General features: G+C 41.9%; 1 protein-coding gene across 2 annotated transcripts in view; it reads left to right on the top strand.

Moving 5' to 3' along the window:
* The window catches only part of RFTN1 (raftlin, lipid raft linker 1), a 201,791-nt gene that overhangs the window by 61,025 nt on the left and 116,249 nt on the right, over positions 1-24,517 (top strand). For both annotated transcript variants that reach the window (XM_081235580.1, XM_081235581.1), the window contains one exon: positions 20,002-20,188. In XM_081235580.1, the coding sequence (XP_081091706.1) occupies positions 20,002-20,188 (187 nt within the window). The remainder of the gene's footprint in view (positions 1-20,001; positions 20,189-24,517) is intronic.

The raw sequence follows: 24,517 nt of genomic DNA, 5'->3' as shown, positions 1-24,517 counted from the left end.
CAGGGACATGGGCAGCGATGGTCCTGCTGGTATTGGAGTCCACGACTCTGTGTTGTGACTCTCTCCAGCAGTCCCACATAGTGTGGGTCTGGGGGTGGGAGTGGGGGAGAAGCCTCAGTTTCCCCTTTTGCAAAACGAGAGTCTTTTCCGACCCTAAAGTTCTAGCAGTGTGTGTGTGTGTTTTGAATTGTTGAGAAAAATAGGTTACTAGGCATGAACACAAGGAATCTGCAATCTAAATTTGAATAGTATTGAGTGGGCGGAGAAGAAAGGTATCTCAGTAGCTTCAGAAGAAAGAGGGTCCTGGATATTTAACTCATTCTCTTACGGGGCTGTTGGCCCTGCTCAAACTCTCTATTCCTGGACCTCAGCACATGTGTACAGGACTGTTCTGGAGGCCAAGCACTGCCTAGCACCGTAACGGAAACCCAGTTCTAGGCACTCATTTATCTTAGGGGTTAGTGGCATCACCTTCAACTATAAATGGGGTTTTAAGACATTAACCCAATCCTTTCATTTAGAAAGGATGCTGTGTAACCCAGAAGCCTTAAAGTTTTAGAAGTTTTGATCATGTACACTTTTAAAACTTTTATGTCAGGAAAAGACAAACAAAATTGCAATACAGGCACATCTCAGAGTTACCGCGGGCTCAGTTCCAGACGCTACAATAAAGTGAACATCACAATAAAGCAAGTCACAGAAATATTTTGTTTTCCCAGTGTATATAAAAGTTATGTTTATACTGTAGTCTGTTAAGTGTGCAGAAGCATTATATCTAGACACTGTGTACATCCCTTAATTAAAAAATACTTTATTGCTGGGAATTCCCTGGTGGTCCAGTGGTTAAGACTGGGGGTTTTCACTGCCGTGGGCCGGGGTTCAATCCCTGGTTGGGGAACTAAGATCCCGTAAGCTGCACGGTGTGGCAAACAAAACAAAACAAAACTTTATTGCCAAAAAAGTGTCAACCATCATCTGACCATGCAGGGTTGCTACAAACCTTCAATTTGTCAAAAATGTGGTATCTGTGAAGGACAGTAAAATGAGATGTGCCCGTATGCATAACAGATAAAGGACTAGTACCCATCTTAGAAATCTTACTGCAAATCAGTAAGAAAAAGATAAGCCGGGTTATGGGAAAATGGGCAGCAGGAATCTTAACTGAAGAGTATGACATATATAATTGTATATAAAAAGAGTCTCACCTCGTTACCAGTTATAGAAATTCAGAATAAAACAAGAAAATCATTTTTCACCTATTGGATGAGTAATGTGGGGAAATAGGCATAGATTGGACTGTGAATTGGTCAGACCGTTTCGTAGGGCACTTCGGGAATTCCTATCAAATCTTGAGCCTGTAAAGATATACGAACATGGGTTTTTGGAAAAGCATTAACAGTAATGACACGAGCAGAGCAGAGGTGAATGGGGAAACCTCGTTACAGTGGCATGCCCCGCCCCATACCAGGGGATGCTCAAGCCAGGTATTGCTCAAACTCTTTGTAGAGGTCCGCCAAGGCACCTGGTGACCTCCTGGCCTTGACCTTTGTCCTCTGCCTGCCCCTCTGCACTGTGGGCAGGAGTCCAGGGACATGGAGAAGATCAGCAACATGTTATTTGCATTTGCTCACCTGAATTACGTCCGTGGCCACTTTATAAATGTCTTTGAGTATTACTGTGAAAATTTAAATTTTAATATTGGATTTGCTTTTAAACAGTTGCTTTACTTTCGTGTGCCATACCCTGAAATGAAGCAAGTCTGGTTTCTGATGGTTATTTATAATCACTAGGTAGCCATTCTTATTCTTCTGGTTCCCGAATTGTAGATTTCCTGGCTGTGAACATGGTGCACACATCCATGCTGTACTTTTTTTTTTCCCATCGTGATTACACTGCCACATTCATTGAAGAAATAAACGCTGCATTTCAAAGAAAGGCTTTGTTGTGATCAGCCTTTCAAGGAGAACACTGATCCAAGCAGTTGACTCTTGATGGAACGGAAACAAAACACAGAACCTTGGAAGGAGCACCATGGAGGCCACAGTTGTGCAGAAGCAAGGAGACGGTGCCCGTTGGTTTCTAGGAGTCCTTTTGTTCTGATCCTGCCGCACCCCTTACAGTTCTGTGGTACAGTGAAAAGAGCATGATGTGTAGTCCAGGGGTCTTTCAGAGTCCTGATTCTGCTGCTAGGTGTGTGTCTATGGCCAGTTGTTTAATCCCAGGGGACATCAAGTTATGATCTGTAACATGAGGGGACTGACTGGCTTGGGCAGTTAGGGAGACTTCATAGTGTCAAGGTTAAAGGCATAGGCTCTGAATGCCTGGGTTTGAATCTTAGGTCCACCACTTACCAGCTGTGCAGCGTTGGGAAAGTTACTCAACCTCTCTGATCCAGAGTTTCCTCATTTTTTAAATGGAGATAATAATAATACATAGCTCAAGGGTGGTTTGATAATTAAATGAGGATGCATGTAAAGCAAATAAAACTGTCTGGCATAAGATATATGTTCAATGGAAGTTAGCTATCATTGTTATCACTGTTGTTAGTATTATTTCTGAAATACTTCTATCATTGTCACAAGCATCATCGTCGTCATCATCGTCTTTAAGGGCTCTTTTAGCTATAAAATCCTTGGAAACCATGGTTCTCAGGAAAGCAGGTTAGAAAGCACTAAAACACTAAGTGGAAAAGAATATGATAGCTGGGGAAGAACAGGCTGCAGGGTCGTCAGATGACAGTTGACTTGTCCCCAGCCTGACTTTATCTACATTTCTGCACTCACAGCTGTCTCTAAACTCCGGGATGGATGTTTCCTATTCCTTGTCTTACTGAAGGGCTTGGCAATGCTGGCCACTCCCTCATTGTCACAGCTGAGACCAATATTGGTTAGTAAGTCAAAAAAGTCGGTTTGTACAGAGAATCATTCATATATATATATATGTGTGTGTGTGTGTGTGTGTGTGTAATATGCCTTAAACATTTAATTTAGCATCAAACACAAAAATGTACATTCATGTGCCTGTCTCTTAGGTGTGAGGATGTGGTCTTTGATCATGTTTCTGATTAAAGATCTACATTATCTTTTTGTGTAAACCCTCAATATACCATCTAAACTTTTCAATTAAAAAATTTTTTTAAGATAGAGGGAGACCTTCGATGCACACAAAGCAATCGGAGTATAACATTGTACACTTAAAAGTTACTTCTCCCTTCCTCTCTTATTATTTTCTCTCTCTCATCCACTTGGACAGCCATTTCTCTTAGCAGCTCTCTCTTATGGAATCCTAAGAAACAACTCTCGTTCACTCTATTTCGGTTTGTGTAATGATTGATTAAACTTCCCCTTTATAACCGGTATAAGTGGCATCGACACGCTTGGGACTGGGCCCAGCTGGTGCAGCGGAAGGTCGCAGGTGTATGGTACAGTCTGCCAGGCCAGGCGTCCTAGAAGGCAGGAGGGCTTTGGCTGACCCGGGGCCCTGGGTCGGAGGGGGGTCGCTTATGATGCTTTCTCCTGCTGCTTCTTCTTCCCTCCTTCTTGGCTTCTCTCCCACGCTCTCCTGGTTTTCTCCCTACCTCTCTGGCTGCTCCTCTGCCTCCTTTGCAGATCTGTCCATCTTCGCTTGGCCACTGAACGTGGAGAGTTTGGCCATCTCGGCTGTAGGCCTGCTGTTCCCTCTGCGCGGTCTCTTGTCACGAGGGATTATCTGAGCCCAGGCCCTCAGTGAGCGTTTATGCTTAGTAGATGATTCTTGGACTTGTATCCCCAACTCAGAGTTCTCCTTCTTCTGAGCTGCAGACCTCATAGCCGGTGGCCTACTTACTGTTTCCTTTCAGATGCCACAGAGCTCATTGCAACCACCATGACCAACACCCAGCACTGCCTATCACCGCCATCCATTCAGTCCCTGCAGACTGGAGCTCCAGGAGCTGTGTTCACCATTTCGCTCTCCCTCATCTCCCGGCCATTTCTTTGGTTTTGTTTTCTTACGGGGGAAAAAAAAGGAAGAAAGAAAGAGACTTGAAAATAGGGTCTCCTAAGGAGGGGAACAGATACTAGGTTAGTTTCTTTAGTGTTTGTTAATCCTGGGTTCAGAGTACCTGTCCTGTCTCAGGAGCAGTCAGAGACAGGTTGATGTCTACCTGGTGTTGTTTGATGAAACTAATTGCCTACGGAAGTCCCTGGATGCAGCACAGGTATGAGAGACATTCATACCTGACCAGGCTGCTGGCAGACTTCAGGTCATATAGCTGGTGAGGCGTGGCACTGAGATTTCAACTCAGGTAACCCCTGAGCTATGTATTTTTATTATCTCCATTTTAAAAATGAGGAACCTCTGGATCAGAGAGGTTCAGTAACTTTCCCAAGGTTGCACAGCTGGTAAGTGGTGGACCCAAGATTCAAACCCAGCCATTCAGAGCCTATGCCTTTAACCTCAACACTGTGAAGTCTCTCTCATTACCTAAGCCAGTCCCCTCAATTTACAGATCATAACATGATGTCCCCAGGGATTAAACGACTGTCTACGGACACAGAGCTAGCAGCAGAATCAGGACTCTAAAAGACTCCTGGACCCCAACCCAGTGCTCTTTCCACTACACCACAGAAGTGCAACCTTGGCCGCTACACCACCCATCTCTGCCTTAGCCAGCTTTGAGACATCACCAACTTTCTACCCTATAATTCAATTCCAGGTTTCTGTTCTCTATTTGCATACATTGTTTAGAATTAAGACAGACTGAACTGCAATGGTAACAAAGTAATAATAAAACTCACTTCTTACTAATATGTGGGAATTCAGAATATCATGAAGCCTTCATCCTACCCTCAAAGGAACCAGGCAGGGAATCCCAGGAAGGGAGACGGCTCTGTTAAGTAGAAACGTGGCCACAGGGTTGTTTATTAAGTGCGTGAGGGAGAATTTGCATTTCTGGAATGTAACATAAATCATCCAGAAAATCCAGTCCAAAGCACTTCCAAGGACTTAAAATAGACTGGCAGGTCTATTGATATTTCTGATATGAATAATCTCAGCCATGATGCTGGCTGGCTGGTGGCCTCTGCAGCTGTTGCCGGTTTTGCCAGAGCAGTGTTTTACAGGTGAGATGCTCAGTTTGAGATTCCCCGCGTCGGGGGAGAGGTGAGATTCCGGAGGGTGTTTGAGCTGCCGATGGAGTAGGGACAGAAAAAGGCTGCAAACCCACTTGCTCCAGAGGAGTGAACACTTTAGGAGCTGGTGTGATTGTGATACTAGGAAGTCTCCAAGGGCAAATATTCAAGGGCTCAGGGACGAAAACATTGAACGCGAAGATTGTAGGAAGTTTTGCTTTTTCCCTCCAATTTGGAGTAGTGACAATGAGTAAGAAAAGATTTAATGTGCTTGAAGGCAGGTGACTCACTGATCCCACACTGTAAATATTCTGGCAGCTTTGCCCCGTTCCTTGGTGTTAACTGGTTTATTTTGGGAAGAGAAGTGACCTTACTGATGGCTGTGGCTAACGTATGCTTAGTAAGGAGGTAAATTGTCAGTTTAGTAAAAGTAGAGCAGGGATCATGTTTCTTGGACTGAAATAAGTTTAAAATAAATAAATAAAATAATTAATTAATTTAAAATAAAAGGTTCTAGATCAAGCCTATCCAGTTGAAATATAATGTGAGCCATAGATCTAATTTAAAATAAAATTAAAGGGCTTCCCTGGTGGTGAGTGGTTGAGAGTCCGCCTGCCGATGCAGGGGACACGGGTTCGTGCCCTGGTCCGGGAAGATCCCACGTGCCGCGGAGCGGCTGGGCCCGTGAGCCATGGCCGCTGAGCCTGTGGGTCCGGAGCCTGTGCTCTGCAACGGGAGAGGCCACAACAGTGAGAGGCCCGCATACCACAAAAAAAATAAAAAATAAAATAAAATAAAATTAGAGCAGGGATCATGTTTTTTGGACTGAAATTAGTTTAAAATAAAAAATTTAAATAAGTAAATAAATAAATAAATTTAAAACAAGAGGTTCTAGAACAGATCTTGTCCAATAGAAATATAATGTGAAGCATGAATCTAATTTAAAATATTCTAGTAGCCACCTTAAAAAAATTAAAATAGGTAAATTAATTTTAAGGATATATTTTCTGTAACCCAGTATATTCAGAATACTGTCATTTCAACATGTGATCAGTAAAACACTCTGAGATATTTCACATTCTTTTCTTTCTATGAAGCCTTTGAAATCTTGTGTGTTTTTCACACTTCCAGCGTATCTCAGTTCACACTAACTGCATTTCAAGTGGAAGAGAGGAAGGAGCAAGGGAGGGAGGAAGTGTTAGAGAAAACTTAAGACGCCTTATGAGCACATAGATCCCTATCAGATCCTCACTGGCAATCTCCAAGGCCAAGCTTCCGGGTGGTCCAATTCAAGATGTATCACTGGCCGAATCAGGGAAGTCCTTTTTCCTGCCTGGGTAATATCCATCTTTCCCTTCTTGTGCAAACTGTCATTGATAGATGGCATTTTTCTGGGTGTCAATACAAATTATTTTTTTTTGCCATGTTTCTTCTCTGTTTTATTATTCTGAAGAATATCCGTTGCCCATTATTCTACTTAATCTTATTCTCAAGCTTTTCCGCTCTTCCACTAAACTACATGAGAAGGCAGCTGGGAGGGACTTACATGCATGCATAGACCCCGGACACCATCAGGGGCCCCCCTTTTAATAGTGGGAACCAAAATGTCTCTTAAAATCAGTCTCCCGAGGCATCACAGACCCCCATATTTTATATGGCAAAAAATAAACTGGAGAGTGCTGATGACAATTTTGCATGCAAATTGTTTAGCGGAGCCCGTGTGTACGATTTTCTATTTCCATGCACCAATTTGGGAGCTTACGCATGAACGTAGTAATTGTTCATGCAAAGCTGAAAATGCAGGTGCTCGAAACCTTTTTTAGAGCATGAGACCTGTCTGGTCCTGTCCTCATTTGAGTTCTGTTGAACCTTTTGTGATGTCATACACATAAGAATTTTATTTATTAACACGCATTTGCAATATATGGAACTTTTGGTAAGTTTGTGAATGGTTTATTGACTGTGCCACAGAATACGTGGTGTGTCTCCACTACAGTAAGGAAAGGAGAATCCACTGATGTGCATTTGTTGGTGTGTCTGGGGATCGTGCCTTTGAACCTACAAGTGGGCTTCCTTTATGAGTAGAAGTTGTACTAAGCCTGGAGAGAGTGGGATTTATTCTCTCATAAGCACTTAAAACTAGTCTTGTGCATGGTGAATTTTTATGCTTTCCAATAGTTTCCACAGTGTATTATTTTATCGTATTATATTCTGAAATAAAAAATACTCTCCTAAGTAAAGACTTTATTGACATACCAATGTAAAACTCTGTTATAGAGTGGAGACCCTTATGATAATGACTCAGGATAAAATGAAATAGTAATATTCTCTTGTGTCCTGTGTAAATACCAAACTGAAGTGCACCTTATGCCATTGGGGCACCAGACTTTTGGGGAAATTCATTTTTTTTTTCCATTTTATGCTGTTTGGGGTTAAGATGCATAATCTTTGTGCTGTCATTTGGTCGCCTCTGCAAAGTGAAATTTTTTACATTCTTCCTTCGCTTCCGTTGTCATATCAAATTTGATTTTTTTCCAGTGGCAGATTTTCACATTTGGGAATTATTATGACTCATAGCAGCTTTTTTTTTCTCCTTGCTGCTCTTGTAACTCCTGTTCATACCAGAGCGGAGAGAGGAAGGAAGGATGGAGGTGAGGTGTCCTTTCTCCTTGGGTGGCTGAGGTGAAGGGTTGGGTGGGAAGTGCAGGTGACACTTGCACTTGGTTAAAAGAAGGTTTCCTGGAGGTGCCTGGTGGCGATGGTTGCACAACAGTGTAAATGTACTTCAGGCCATTGAACTGTACACTTAAATATAGTTAAAATGGTACATTTTTATGTATATTTTACCATGGTTAAGAAAAAATGTTCATCACTGGGTGATGGTTTTCTAGGACTATTTATGGTTTCTTTCATTTTGGTATCCTGACCAATTTACTTTGGAGCCCAGAGGGGGGACCTCAGAGTTAACGACCCCCCCGCCCCCAGTAGCTGCAGGTGGCAGTTTGCATTGGCCTTTCTTTGATAGAAAAAGTACTGGTGTGGTCATGACGTGTGGCTGTACCAATCAGTGGAGAATTTCTTCAGTTAACAATGATTGTTAACGAGCTTTCTCCAGGCATTCTGGGTTGGCCAGCTTGTTGGCAAATAAACCTGGCCTGGGCTCTGGCCTGGCAGAACTTATTTATTGGGAAGGACAGAAAAAAAATTAAATGAATAATTTGTATAATTAAAAATAGTGATAAATGTTACAACAAATGCTTGGTAGTAATCGTAAGAGCAGTGCTGTCCAGTGGAAATATATGTGAGCCCCATATGTAAGTTTAAATTTTCCTGTAGCCACATTTAAAACAGGTAGAAATTCATTTTAATATATTTTACTTAATCCTCAACTATCCCAAATGTTGTCATTTCAGTGTGTTACCAATATAAAAAGAACTTCTTTACTTAGGTATTTTACATTCTTGTTTTCGTGCTAAGTCTTTGAAATCTCATGTACATTTTACACGTATGGCACATTCAGTTTGGACTAGCCACATTTCCAGCGCTGAAGAGTTTCAGTGCTGATTACTTTTATGCAGTCTTGAGACTTTATCATGGAAATCCATATAGGGTCTCATTTACATTCTAAATAGTTTCATTTCCATATTGTTTGTACATAGTCATTAGTGGCTGGTCTTTGATGCAATCAGTTTATTGTCTTCTCAAAATCAAACTTCAGGAGTGTTAGCTATAGTGCTATCATGCTCAGTTAGGAAAATGGCATAAAATACTGATAACTAGCTTCCCTTCTGACTCATGCTAAGCTCTTCTTGGATCTGGTGTGGATGAGTTTGGTTAGAAATTCTGCAGACTTGGTAATCCTTCATGTCATCTCTTCTCTATAAAAAGTACTTTTAAGTCTGTGAAATATTTTATTAATACTCTGGGTTCAGTTTCTAGCTGGCTGCTTTTAATATCTGAATACTCCCACTGTGAGATCTAAGCAGCACGGTACCTGGTGTTTCTTGAAAAGCTTTCTTGATGAATCTTAGCCTGTGTCTTCTCTGACAAAATGGACTGGTGAGGTGAGATGAGCAATCATGCCATCTTCGGAGTTTGATCAATCGGTATCGTCAACGAGAATTATTCACGCCCTCTCCTTACAAACACCAAGACACTGAATTTTTTATAGTACAATATTGTGTGTGTGTGTAATTCAGTGACTGTGTGTGACTCTTTGGAATGACAAGCAAACCAATAACAACTTGACCCTCTGCTCCCCTTTACAACCCCCCTTTTTGTCAGAGTCCGATAGTCTGTTGTTGGTTTTTTTACATCTTTATTGGAGTATAATTGCTTTACAATGGTGTGTTAGTTTCTGCTGTATAACAAAGTGAATGAGTTATACATACACATATGTTCCCATATCCCTTCCCTCTTGCGTCTCCCTCCCTCCCACCCTCCCTATCTCACCCCTCTAGGTGGTCACAAATCACCGAGCTGATCTCCCTGTGCTATGCGGCTGCTTCCCACTAGCTATCTACCTTACGTTTGGTAGTGTATATATGTCCATGCCACTCTCTCACTTTGTCACAGCTTACCCTTCCCCCTCCCCATATCCTCAAGTCCATTCTCTAGTAGGTCTGTGTCTTTATTCCCGTCTTACCCCTAGGTTCTTCATGACATTTTTTTTTTCTTAGATTCCATATATATGTGTTAGCATACAGTATTTGTCTTTCTCTTTCTGACTTACTTCACTCTGTATGACAGACTCTAGGTCCATCCACTTCAGTACAAATAGCTCAATTTCGTTTCTTTTTATGGCTGAGTAATATTCCATTGTATATATGTGCCACATCTTCTTTATCCATTCATCCGATGATGGACACTTAGGTTGCTTCCATCTCCTGGATGTTGTAAATAGAGCTGCAATGAACATTTTGGTACATGACTCTTTGAATTATGGTTTTCTCAGGGTATATGCCCAGTAGTGGGATTGCTGGGTCGTATGGTAGTTCTATTTGTAGTTTTTTAAGGAACTTCCATACTGTTCTCCATAGTGGCTGTACCAATTCACATTCCCACCAACAGTGCAAGAGTGTTCCCTTTTCTCCACACCCTCTCCAGCATTTATTGTTTCTAGATTTTTTTGATGATGGCCATTCTGACTGGTGTGAGATGATATCTCATTGTAGTTTTGATTTGCATTTCTCTAATGATTAATGATGTTGAGCATTCTTTCATGTGTTTGTTGGCAGGCTGTATATCTTCTTTGGAGAAATGTCTATTTAGGTCTTCTGCCCATTTTTGGATTGGGTTGTTTGTTTTTTTGCTATTGAGCTGCATGAGCTGCTTGTGTATTTTGGAGATTAATCCTTTGTCAGTTGCTTCATTTGCAAATATTTTCTCCCATTCTGAGGGTTGTCTTTTGGTCTTGTTTATGGTTTTCTTTGCTGTGCAAAAGCTTTTAAGTTTCATTAGGTCCCATTTGTTTATTTTTGTTTTTATTTCCATTTCTCTAGGAGGTGGGTCCAAAAGGATCTTGCTGTGATTTATGTCATAGAGTGTTCTGCCTATGTTTTCCTCTAAGAATTTGATAGCTTCTGGCCTTACATTTAGGTCTTTAATCCATTTTGAGCTTATTTTTGTGTATGGTGTTAGGGAGTGTTCTAATTCTTAACACCTTAACCAAATCATGGATAAACTCAAGAGGGAAAACTCAGTAGGAGTAAAAGTACTTTTTTTTTTTTTTTTTTGCAATACGCGGGCCTCTCACTGTTGCGGTCTCTCCCGTTGCAGAGCACAGGCTCTGGACGCGCAGGCTCAGCGGCCATGGCTCACGGGCCCAGCCGCTCCGCAGCATGTGGGATCTTCCTGGACCGGGGCACGAACCCGTGTCTCCTGCATCAGCAGGCGGACTCTCAACCACTGCGCCACCAGGGAAGCCCAAAAGCACTTTTTTAAGCTTCCATAAACCTAGGATCCTACAGGTCAATCAGGCAGGAATTGACAAAGCAACAGATGCTCATCAAATGAGTTCCTAAGATGCAGGCTACTGGTCCACAGATGCTTGTTAAACATCAGACTATCACTATCCATGATTTAGTTAAGGTGTTATGAATTGTGTTTTATGAAAGCAGATTGGTGGTTGCCAGGGGCTGGGGGAGAGAGGAATGGGGAATAACTGCTTAATGAATATGCATTTTAGAACTAGACAGAGGTGATGGTTGTATAACACTGCAAATGTATTAAATGCCGCTGAATCGTTCACTTTTAAATGACTGATTTTTATCTTAAGTGAATTTCACTCCAATTAACAAAATATGAAAGAATAAATAGTGTTTTAACGGTGTGGTCTCCTGAGCCTGGATGTGTGTTTTTTTTTAAGTTTCAGAAACATGAGTTTATTTGATAAAAAGATGACAGAAGTCTGAATTTGAAAATCCTAAAAGTTTTATGCCACAGATTTAGAAATAACACCGAAGACATGGGCTGCAAACATTATTTAAAAAATCGAATTCCTGAGACTTCCCTGGCAGCCCAGTGGTTAAGACTCCGCGTTTCCACTTCAGGGGCCACACGTTCGATCCCTGATCGGGGAACTAAGATCCCATATGCCGTGTGGCGTGGCCAAAAAAAAAAAAATTGAATTCCTATTTTTTACTTATACAGTGAAAAACCCCACATCGAAAAGTGATTGATTTTAGTTTTTTGCTAAATTGGATCTACTGCAAAGTCCAGCCAGATTGATGTTATAGAAATGGTGGCCTTCAAGGAAATTAGAGAAAAAAAGATTTGGTTGAGCAGTGTCATTATCAGCTTCACCTGAGAAGGAAATGACCCGGGGGAGAGAGTGTCTGTCTCTCCTGTTGGGCTCCCTGGTATTGACAGATCCATTAGTGGATGTAATTAGAAAAGCAAAGTTGGACTTTGAGTAATTAGGTTAAAGTCACAAATGATTGCTGGGCAAAATCATAGGAACTGTTGAGGGTCAGCGTGTGTTGCCTGCTGTGGAGACTTGAGTGAGATGTGAGGTCATTGTGCACAGTGCTTTCTTTCTTGTGTTGGAAGCTGGTACTTTGCCTGTAATGAAGTTTGAAGTAGCAGAAACATTGCTTTGGCTCTTCTGCAGATGTCTGAAGGGCTTCGTTTCCAGGGAATAAACAGGGCTGCAGAATGTCTGCTAAACAAACATAGTCATAGCAAAAACACAATCTCCTTTATCCCAGGAGTGTTAAGAAATATGTGGTTTGGTGGATTATGCTTTTTCCCCTGTTTTCCTTCCTTTCTTTTTAAACTCCAGGAATAATGGTTTATTTATTTATATGGAGTTATTTTCTGAAAGAAAAAACCCCCACTTATTTCAAAACAAAACCTTTGGGCTCTCATATTACCCAAAATACATTTCTAGCAGTATTTTCTGTGTTTTGATTTTTTAAAAAGCCTCTTATTGGTAATTGAATGAGGGAAAAAAGATTTCCAAGGGATGTGAAATATAGTTATGTGGTTCTAACCTCTTTGTTCATGTCTACATCAGTATAGAAAAGGGAGGGATTTGGGATTAACATACACACACTACTATCTATAAAATAGATAACCAACAAGGACCTACTGTATAGCACAGGGAACCATACTCAATATTTTGTAATAACCTATAAGGGAAAAGAATCTGAAAAACAATATACATATATGTATGTATGTATAACTGCATCACTTTGCTGTATACCTGAAACTAACACAACATTGTAAATCAACTGACTTCAGTTTTAAAAAAATATGATATATAGATACAATGCAATATTATTCAGCCTTAAAAAAGAAAAATCCTGTTGCATGCTGCAACATAGATGAACTTTGAAGAAATTATGCTAAGTGAAATAAGCCAGTTACAAAAGGACAAATATACGATTTCCCTGGTATGAGGTACTTCCAGTAGTCAAATTCATAGAGACAGAAAGTAGAAAGGAAATAGAGGCGTGTGTCAAATGCCTGCGGACATGTCCATGAAGACTTGGATAAGTCGTGATGATGTGGGAATGAGCACACTGGTAAGGTGGTCATTGCCTGACTGGCAATCACACCATCCCTTGGCAGCCACCATCAGGGATGGGAAGGGTGTGGGGCATCCATCCTCCCACGTTTTTCAAATGCCTCAGCCAGACACTGCGACCTACCAGGTCTTGGCTTTGGGCCATATGGGGTTGAAAATAAAATAGGACTTACTTGCCAAATCTAAAGATTAGGAGAGTTTCTATGAGGATCAAGATTTCTGACTTCTTGAAGGTAAGAATTAGATCTTCTGTCACCAGTGGGCCCACGTGCCCATTGGCAGTAACCAGTCTAGAAGGACAGGATGCCACCCCCTTGGGGAGGTGGGCCCTCCGTGTTCACTGCTCATCCCCTGGCTCTGTCTCTTGCTTACTTTATCCATCTGGGCCCTGGGGCCCCAGTTCCTGGCCTTGGGATCTGTCCCAGACCTGCTACAGGTCATAGGATGAGACCCAGCCCCTGCCAGGCTGGAGAACTGGGCTCTGCACAGCAGCAACATGAGTCCCCATATGGGAAGAAGACAGTTCCCTGAGCGGGAGCACGGGGATGTCCAACCTGGACCCCGGCTTGCAGACTGATTGCTGTTAACTAAGTGTATGGAACAAGACAGTTTAGAAAGTGGAGAGAAAAGTGTGACCTTCAAATGGGTGTTGGGCCCTAATGGTGACACTTCCTCAGACTGGAGGGTAACACTGGCCAAGACAGCCCCATCAGTGCCTTCATCTTCAGCGGTGACTTTTATCCTGCTGCACCAGCAGCAGATTCTTTTCCTGCCTCCGTTTCCATCTCTCTACCCACCCGAACATGTGGTTGTTCCTTAATTCTCATTTTGGCTCTGGTTTGGGAGGACTCTTCAGTTCACGCTGGAAACATTGATTGTATTCTCTTCCAATGTCACTTTTTAGTTAGAAACTTGTACCTTAGTCTCCAAATTGAAATGATAACATCATTGCATTTTAAAGTTGGAAGCTCCTTTTGGAATTGCCTGTCCGGGGTCTTCATTTTAAAAATGAGGTACCCAAGAGATGGGGTGGGAATTACGTGACTTGCCCAAGGTTATGTAATTTGTAAATGAAATCAGGCAAATATTACAAAACAAAAATAGTGGAGAGGTCATTTTGATGGGTGGGGTGAGAAATAGACCAAGAGCCCTCGATTGGTATGTTCATCCAAACAGATAAATCATTCCCTTGTTTGTTTTCCTAGTAGTAATACTGGGGGATTGGTCACTTTACAAGAACCAGCGTTTCTTTTTAAGGTTAAGGTTCAAAAAGAAACTTGAAAGTAGGCCTTTAATCACATTTACAGTTGGCGTTTTTTTTTTTTATTTTTATTATAGGATAGTTGAGATTCATTTTTATTTGTTTTTTAACCATGAAGCTCAACTTTGACAGCATGCATACCAAAAATTAAAGCTATAAAATTGCTGAGTTTTGACAGGAGATACATCCTTAGATTTGAAGATAAAAATTTTAAAGGTATTATGTTTCATTCAGGAAGCATTTAGCTATAAAGTGGTTGACTGACTAATATTTTTAGTGCACTGATTTGGAGCATGGAGGTGAAGGGCTGTGGACGGGGATGGGGAGGGTTTAATGTCCCAGCACCGAATTGTCATCAGCGGCTTCAGCGGACCAGTCCGTCTGCCACCTCCAGCACCACTGAGCTCCCCTGTTTGGAGCTTCATCGATTACGCACGCCTCCTTACAACCACTCTCTGATGGAAGGCAGGCCCACATTGTCATCTCTGTTTTATACGCGGAAACTGACCATTCACAGGCCCAGGATCGATGCCAGGGAGGAGCATAGGGCTGATCCTAGAATCCCAAGTCTTCTAAACACATCAGCTGCTTTTATTCATTTTTTAAATTATAGGATCATGCATAAGAGGAAAGAAGCATACAAATTATTAAAATCTTGGCACAGGTTTATTTTACCATAGCAGAGAGAGTCTGAAATACTCGAAACGTTTACAAAATACCGACCTGTAGAGACTGACTTTGAAGTCTCATATTTGATGACTCACAGATGCTCTTTCTGTACAGTTTTATCAGAGAAGAGGGTATCTTTGTGCCGCGTGGTATTTTTAGGTCTGATGGATATTATAAAATTACCCTCCAGAAGGGCTTACACTCCTACCAAAAGTTCATGCAGTTTTTCAAATAAAACAACAGCGTCTGTGACACACATGCTCCTGTTGCTTCGTCATCGCCTGACAGTGCAGGAGACCTGCCCCTGGTTCCCCTGGAACAGCCTACATACAGGCCCACTCCTGTCATTCGCAGGGGCCTGGACAAGAGGGCAAGAGATGTGGGGCTGGGCCGGCACTGGGGTGAGGCAAGTGAGGCAACGTCTTTTAAAAAGAGGAGATCAGTAACAGGGCTGTGCCGAGCTTGAGGCAAAAGAAAAATCAATAATATGGATGCTGTCCTTAGTAAAATTTTTGATAGTTTGTTCATTATGGACTTTCAGCATTCACGTTCACTTTTTAACATATTGCATTTAATGTTGATTCGTACTGGTTACTGAGTTTTTGGTGCTCCTTAAATGTTGCCCCTGCAGCAGTGTCTCCCCACTCGCCTCCCCCTAGTTCCTGTGCCGCCTTGGGCCTGGGGGTGCACACAGACTCGGGGAGAAGCCTGTGCAGACCCCCACAGTGGACCTGGGGCTGCCACAGCAGGGACAGCCAGGGTCCTGGCTGTGTGGAGTTGGGGTGCAGGTCACAGGTGGGTGAGTGCCCTTAGATCCAAAGGTTCCCTGCCCTTTAGAGGAGTGCCAAAGGGAAACCCTCTAGAAGGTAGTTCTCAGCCTCTTAATCTCCTCGAGGGCTTGTGAAGACATAGACGGCTCCGATTCCGATTCAGTAGGTCTGGGGTGGCGCCCAAGGGTCTCCATTTCCAAGGATTTTGGGTGTTGCCTCTGCTGCTGGACGGTGGGGCAGGCTTGGAGAGGCTGCCCCTCTGGCCCGCCGGGTTGCTGTGCCTAGGAGTGTGGACGGGCTCAGCGTTCTTTCCAGACTTACCTTCAAGATTTTTTTCTATCTGGCGGCATATGTAGAATGTAGTCTTCAAGGGAAAGATTGCATGCTTTCCAGCTTTCCTGGCCAACCTTATCTTTGTCACTGTTATCATGGCAATTTCTCCAGGATGCTAGACACTTGCTTTAGAATGAATCATTGCTGTAGATTTTTCTTCCTGTAAATTTCTTGCCTGATGTATGGAAGTGAGGGCTACAGTGGCTGATGAGTATTCTTAAGTACCCCTAGATTTTGTTTTTAAGTTTGTTTTAAAGTAACACAGTATTTTTAAAAATACATGAAATTTTTAAATATTTTTCACACATAAAGAAGAAAATTAAAATGTCTCATAAACCCTCCACCCAAACGATTGCTGTATTGACGGTAATAGTATTGAAAGTACAAAATAAAGTAAAAACTACCTTCTCATCCTCACCTCCCTACTCCAGTCTCTTCAATATTGATGTTTTTGTTATTTCTTCAGAAAAAAATTTTATTCATGTCTATCTATCCTTCTAATTTTTTTATACTAAAGTATCCTTCGATAAACACTGTTAAACACCTTGTCTCTTAACTTAGTCATGGATCTTGGGCACATTTTCATCCGCATGTAACACATATTAATGGTTCAGAGGATTCATCATTGGGGTGTCCCAGTGTTGAGCTAGCCCTCCAAAGAACTCCTTGGTTCTAGGTTTTTGCTGTTGTGATGACCCTGTAGTGAATATCTTTACCCGTATATCTTGAGAAACATTTAGGAGTCCAGCCACAGGCATAATACTCAGTGGCGAGGTTGCTGGACAAAGTGCAAATGCACTTTTAGGATTGAGGGAAAATACCACACAGCCCTCCAGAAAGGTTCAGCACTATCAACCGCCATGAGCACGACTGTTTCTCCAACATTCTTGCCCACGATGGAGATCACAGAAGTAAAAGGAGAAAAAAAACAATTCAAATAGCAATAAAATATAAAATAACTAGGAATAAACTTCCCAAGTGTGCAGTATCTATGTGAAGAAAATTTTAATATGCACCCGAGGGACTCCCAAAGAGTCTTGAATAAATGAAAATCATGCAGTGTTCTTGGATGGAAACTTGCAGCGTGATGAAAATATCCGTTCTCGGGAGGTTGATGTTGTTAACTTGCTGTAAAATATTGTTTGGCTTCAATTTCCAATTCCTGTGGATTAAAAAATATAATCAAATGGTGTGAGGGGGAGCAATAAATTAGGAGTTTGGGATTAACATATCCACACTACTATATATAAAATAGATAACCAACAAGGACCTACTGTACAGCACAGGGAACTATATTCAATATCTTGTAATAACCTATAATGGAAAAGAATCTGAAGAAAAACAGACATATGTAGATATGTATAACTGAATCACTTTGCTTGTATACCTGAAATAGCACAACATCGTAAATTAACTATACTTCAATTTAAAAAATGGTTAAAAAGAAAAAAAATCCATTCCCTCTCAGTTCAGCTGTAATTTGAACATGATCCGATAAAAGTATCAACAAGATTTTTTTTTTTGAGGGACAATTTGATGACCTGATTTTAAAGACCATTTGGAAAAACAAATAATTGAGAAGAAACAGGAAGATTCAGAAAATAAACAGGAAAACAGGAAGATTCAGGAAATAGCCTGACCAGATTTTAAAACATAATATGAAACTAAAATTGTTAGAATAGATTAATAGATCACAGTCATAGACTTAAATATACTTAAGAATATAATATATGATAAAGGTGACATCTCAAATCAATGTGGAAAAATGGATAAACTGGGGGGGGTGGGAAAGGTTGAATTCATATTGCATAAATTCCAAATGGAGCAAAGATTTACATGCAAAAACTGAAATATTACTACAGGAAATGACAAGAGAATTGTTTTATATTCCAGGTCTCTCTGCTATGACATAAAACTCAGAAGCCATTGAAGGCAAGATTGATAAATTCAGCTTTATTTAAAAAAATCTTCATGGCAAAACCCGTGTCATGCAAAGTCAAAAGACAATAATTTGGGAAAGATATTTGCAACTGTTATTACAAATAAGAAATGAATTTCCTAATATATAAAGAGCTCCTACAAATCAATAGAAAAAAGACCAATAACCCAGTAGAAAACTAGGCAAAGATTTTGAACAGTTAACAGAAAAGGCAACATAAATAACATTTAAACATGAGATGTTTAATAAGAAAAAGTACAAATTACATAATGAGAAATATAAATTACCACCTCACAGGGATCATTTTTTTTGCTGTGAGATTAGCCAGGGTGTGGGAAAAGAAATACCTTTGTACCTCACTGATAAAGGCAAGCCCTTACTGCACTGTGGAGGAGATTTGGCAGTCTCTAAAAAAATTACAATGCATTTATCTTGAGCCCAGCAATTCCACACCTAGGAACTAACTTTTTTAGGTATACCGTACATGAATGCATGTGAAATCATGTAGGAGTGATGTTTTTCATTGCAGTATTACTTATGAAAGCAAAAGTTTGAATAGTCTGTGGTACCTCACACAATGGAACACTTGTGCAGCTGTAAAAAGAATGAGGAAGAGCTCTGTGTACTGCCATGGAATGATCTCCAAGAAAAGGATACTGTTAGTTGATAAAAATGGATAAAAAGCTGGGTTGTAACATTATCCTACCATTTGTGTAAAAAAAGTGAGATAGATATATAAACTTATTTGTGTACAGATTCAGCGATTATTAACATATATACAAAAGAAAATGGATAATACTGGTTGCCTCTAGGGAAAGAGCCTGAGGGGCGGGGGATTGAGCTGGAAGCCTTGTCACTTGAATCTGTTGACTTCTGAAATCTTGTCTGCCCTTCTCAAAAAGGTTTTTTTAAACCCCAATTTTAAAATAATTCAATTGGGGGAAAACACTTATTTGTTTTGTTTTGCATAGTTCTAATGTTGAGTTAATTTGAGTGTCCTTTTATGTATTGATTACCCTTTTATGCTTTTCAGGAAATTGCCTGTTTGTATGTTTTGCCCATTTTTCTTGTTTTTGTTCTTGTTTCTGTTTTTTTTTAGAAGTTGGGTTTTTTTTTTTTTTTTTTTTAGAAGATGTTGGGGGTAGGAGTTTATTAATTAATTAATTTATTTTTGCTGTGTTGAGTCTTCGTTTCTGTGCGAGGGCTTTCTCTAGTTGTGGCAAGCGGGGGCCACTCTTCATCGCGGTGCGCGGGCCTCTCACTATCGCGGCCTTTCCTATTGCGGAGCACAGGCTCCAGACGCGCAGGCTCAGTAGTTGTGGCTCACGGGCCTAGTTGCTCCGCGGCATGTGGGATCCTCCCAGACCAGGGCTCGAACCCGTGTCCCCTGCACTAGCAGGCAGATTCTCAACCACTGCGCCACCAGGGAAGCCCTTGTTTCTGTTTTTTGCCTGTTAAAGAAATTACCCTTTTGTCTTAAGTGGCACGGAAATGTTGTTCCAGTCTGTCTTTGGACTTTGTTATGCTGCTGCTTTTTGCCACCCGGCAATTTTACGTTTGTGTGCAGTTGTCATCGTCTTGTGATCCTCCTCCTTCTTCATTTCTTTCTTTTTTATTTTCTGAGGGGGTGGAAGTGACTTTTCCAGTGTGATCTCTGAGAAACTGGCTCTAATTTTAAGCCATCCGGTCACCAGTACTTATGGATGAGTTGGAAGTTAACCAGCAGTTTTGTAGGTTCCCTTGAAGACAGTAGTTAAGATGGGAACAGACTCACGTGACTGAGAGGCGACCTGGAGATTTTCTGCTGAGCTGAGGGGAGAGGGATGTGGATGCGTGGGGTGGCCGGTCTGGGTGGGTCTCTGATGAGCCTCCCCTCTCTCCACTCCCAGCCGAGCTCCCACGGGCCTCGGCCGTGAGGCTGGCCTCCCTTCGTGACCTGCCCGCCCAGCTGCTGGAGCCGTACCAGCAGGGCTTCTCGCTGGTGGCCCTGCACCCCTTCGTGCAGCCAACCCATGAGCGGGAGAAGACGCCCCTCGAGCACATCTTCAGGGCCATCCTGATCAAGAAAGCCAACAGGTAAGGCCTCTGAGGGTGGGCGGTTAGCTTAGCATCATGAGGTGCCTAATGTGTGTTGAATGAAGAAGAGAGGGGAAAGGAATAGGGTTTGCGGGGGTGTGTGTGTAGAGTTTGCATCTGTTCCCAGGACTGCCCTCTGACAGGTAAGGCCAAACATTAGACAACTAAAGAGTTTCATAGCGTCTTGCAACTGTCCACACCAGACGGCATAAGTAGAGAATCCACGTTACATCCTTTCCTCCTTTAATTTACTGGATTACACTCAGCTAGAAAACTGTCTCCTTGAGGAGCTGTACTCCCAGAAGAGAGCGGCTAGTGAAAGTATACTATTAATCTGCAAAGCATGGCTGGAAGACACACTCATTTTGGTTAGAGGCTGTATACAAACTTCATATCTTCCCCCAAACTCCAGAAATACTTGAATATTTTACACCCATCATACTTTCTGTCAATCACTTGGGAGGAAAAACAAAATTCACTTGAATCAAGTCCTGTAATTGATTTGGTCTTGATTTTGATTTTCAAGGTTTGGATGATGTTTTTCAATATGGCTTTCCCAAGAATGCTTACTCTTATATTTTTATTGGGTCTAATTAGGAAAAGAGAGGTAGAGATCGGTTTTTCAAAAAGAGCAATATTAATTTTAAATGCTTTTTAAAAAAATGATGAAGGGGCGCAGAGGGATAAACTAGGACCTTGGTATTAACATATACATACTACTATATATCAGTATAAAGTGCATAACCAACAAGGACCTATTTACTGTATAGCACAGGGAACTAAATATTTTGTAATAACCCATATGGGAAAAGAATCTGTAAGAGAATATATATATATATACGTATATATATATACGTATATATATATATGTATATAAATCTGAATCACTTTGCTGTATACCTGAAACTAATACAACATTGTAAATCAACTATACTCCAATAAAAATAAATGAATGAATAAATAAATAAATAAAAACAATGAAGGTGGGATAGAAAGCACATTATGTTTCTGCTGCTCTTGTAAAAATAAAAATTGAAAGCCTGGCAAAGGAAATCAGATCTGTCTTTTGGCCAGTTATCGTGGGAGAAATGACAACACGTGCTATATTTTAAAAAGAGAGTAGAACAACTGCCCGTCTTCCCTCTTGCTTTGCCCACTGAACAGACGTTTGTCTGGTGATCTCAGGAGAGACAGCTGTGGGGCGTGAGGCTGTGTGACGAAGACGGACCCCTCTCTCCTGGCCAGCAGAGTTCTTCACTTCTTCACGGCTGATCGAGCTCTGGGGCCCTCAGTCCATGTTAATTTACGTTAGAATTTGAAGTGAAAGGTGGCGTCCGCCTTTGCTGACGTCCAGAATTACCATGATTTTGGCAGAGTGAAACTTTTCTCAATGTCTGCCTTTTTTGTATATTGGTTTCTTTATGTTGAGTGGCAGTGGGTCAATATCTGGTCAATCACAAGAGGAAATTGTTCTGGGAGCCCTAGTGGTTTCAGGTCCCACTGACACATGGGACGTACATGATGACAATAGGTCTCATTTGCTGAGCGCTCACTGTGTGCCAGGCTTTGTAAGTATCACAGCAGCCTTATAATCAGCCTATGAGGTATGTACTGCTTTTATTTCCATTTTAAAGATGAGGAAGCTGAGGCCCAGACATGGAGTTAGTTATCAAGGTGGCAGGGATGACAGCAAGCATCCTCCCTGGCAGGCTGACTCTTGTACCTGCAACTGAGCCCTGATGTGAAGCACCTGATGTCCTCCTGCACCCATGATTCTGTGGATGACCACTTTATGAAAAAAAGTGGGAGAGTGCATATTTGATTTTTAGATAAGGTGGTAATTTGTGTACTCTACCTTTCCTCCATTTTACCACTTAACAGTCTTCAAATAAATCAGAATTTCAGAAAAGAGACAAAATAAGACCAACTTACCATGTGCCTTCCTAGTTACCTAAGACGTACGTTGGGCCCCAGTGTTTCTGTTCCTTAGGCCATTCCATTGGCCTTGATGTGTGGAGGGGACAAAAGTCGCCTCTGGTCAGGACACAGGAGTATCCCTCAGTATAATTCCACTATAGGTGGTGCTAGCACAGGACTTGCCATGAAGTCAGCAGATCATAAATGAGCTTGATTCTAAATGCGAAGGTGTCTTTTTTCCCTGCTGTGGAGCAGCACTTCTCAAACTTTGATGTGCCTTCTTTGAATCTCCTGGGGATATTGTTCAAATGCAGAGTCTGATTCAGAAGGTCTGGGGTGGGGCCTGGTACTCTACATTTCTAACACGTTCCCAGGTGATCCCAATGCTGGTGGTCCATGGACCACACTTAGAGTGGCAAGGGCGTAAGGACCTGTCTACTTCTGTCTGGCTCAATGCCTGACACTCACCAACACCACTTGACTCCCAGAGAGAGTTTTGAGCACCAGGAAAGGGGAGAAAGCACATAGGGCACCTGATTGGAGGGCCTGTGTTCTGTGCTGCACTTGGGTCCTAGCAGGTGATGTAGTGTAAGGGGCACATCAGTAGATTTTTCTGGGCCTCCATTTTCTAGCTGGTACGATGTGGGATTTGTACTAAATGATTTGCAAGACCTGAGCCAACTCTATATTGTAGTCTGATTGGATGAAGAGGGCAAGAAAGCTTCTCTGCAGGAATAAGAAATAAACGATCCCATTTTAGGATTAGTTCATTACAAGCCAGCGGTGGAGCTGGGGCGTTCAGTAGGGGTTCATTCCTCCCACTGAGGACAGGCCCTGAGCTAATGAACTTACTTTCCAGAAGAGAAAATGGGTCAAGCTATTAAGAAGAAGGAGGGGGGCTTCCCTGGTGGCTCAGTGGTTGAGAGTCCGTCTGCCGATGCAGGGGACACGGGTTCGTGCCCCGGTCCGGGAAGATCCCACATGCCGCGGAGCGGCTGGGCCCGTGAGCCATGGCCGCTGAGCCTGCGCGCCTGGAGCCTGTGCTCTGCAACGGGAGAGGCCACAACAGTGAGAGACCCGCGTACCGCAAAAAAAAAAGATGACATTGTCCTTGAGTTTGAGTTCACTCTATCCAGAGTGTCTGGACCACCTGTCTGGATGACTTTAATGAACATTCCAGCTCCTTAATAAGCAGATACAGAGGAAGAATTGCTTGGATAACTTGGTGCCAGATCTTTGAAACTGGCCCCCACCCTTTTAAAGGAAGTTGCAAAAGCTTGGTAATTTGCCAAGTATGGTAATGAGAATGGTAATTTGCCATTCTCGTGACAAAAATGACCAACAGAATTTCCCCCACTTCTGTTTAGTATTGCATTATACAGTTTTAAAGTTCAGGCATTTTCTCCCCTAGCAAATGCAATAACTGTATGTTTTTGCATCATGAGGGAAAGACCCCATGCTATGAAAAATAAACAAAACCCAGCAGAACATTTTCTGTATCAGTAGGGAGTTGTATGTTTGTTTTTTTAAGTATTGATTTTAATCTAACGTTCATAAGGCAGCCTTTAGAAGCTCACTACCTGGTCTTTTAATTTATTTTTGGCTGCGTTGGATCTTCGTTGCCGCACGCAGGCTTTCTCTAGTTGCAGTGAGCGGGGACTACTCTTCGTTGTGGTGCACGGGCTTCCCATTGCGGTGGCTTCTCTTTGTTGCAGAGCACGGGCTCTACGCGCCCGGGCTTCAGGAGTTGTGGCTTGCGGGCTCTAGAGCGCAGGCTCAGTAGTTGTGGCGCACAGGCTTCGTTGCTCCACGGCATGTGGGATCTTCCTGGACCAGGGCTTGAACCCGTGTCCCCTGCATTGGCAGGTGAATTCTTAACCACTGCACCACCAGGGAAGTCCAGTAGGGAGTTTAAGTAGTAAAAAATGAAATAAAGGAAATCTTGTGTGATTAGTTTTTAATATGAGCAGTTGATGGTATTTTTCACCAAGTCTGCCAAAGTTCTGACAGCTATAGATGCTGGTAAATGAAATGATTATCTCTCAAAGAGGAGGTAAATGCCTTGGTTAATATTGTCTAAGTAGACAATATTGAAAGAGCTGTACATAAACTTTTTAGATTACTATCAGTTTAAATCAAGTTCATTAGCAAGAATCATCATGGAATGACTACTTGAAACTTGGATATCAACCTTAATGTGTTTGAAAGGTGAACGTAAAGTTTGTAGCAAATAATTAGCCTTTGGGGTCTGCAGGAAGATCAGGAAAAAAAAAACCCCAGAACCATACAAGCTTGCATTCACTCACTCACTCACCGAGTCATTTGCAGACATTTAGCTTGTGCTCTTTGTAAAGTATCGTGCTAGGGACTCTTCTTGGTGGGAAGGGAGAGGGTGCAGGCGCAAGATTCAAC

The sequence above is a fragment of the Mesoplodon bidens genome, assembly GCF_964165515.1.
Source record: "Mesoplodon bidens genome assembly, chromosome: 5".
NCBI classification, from domain to species: domain Eukaryota; kingdom Metazoa; phylum Chordata; class Mammalia; order Artiodactyla; family Ziphiidae; genus Mesoplodon; species Mesoplodon bidens.
This window is presented reverse-complemented; position numbering and strand designations above follow the sequence as displayed.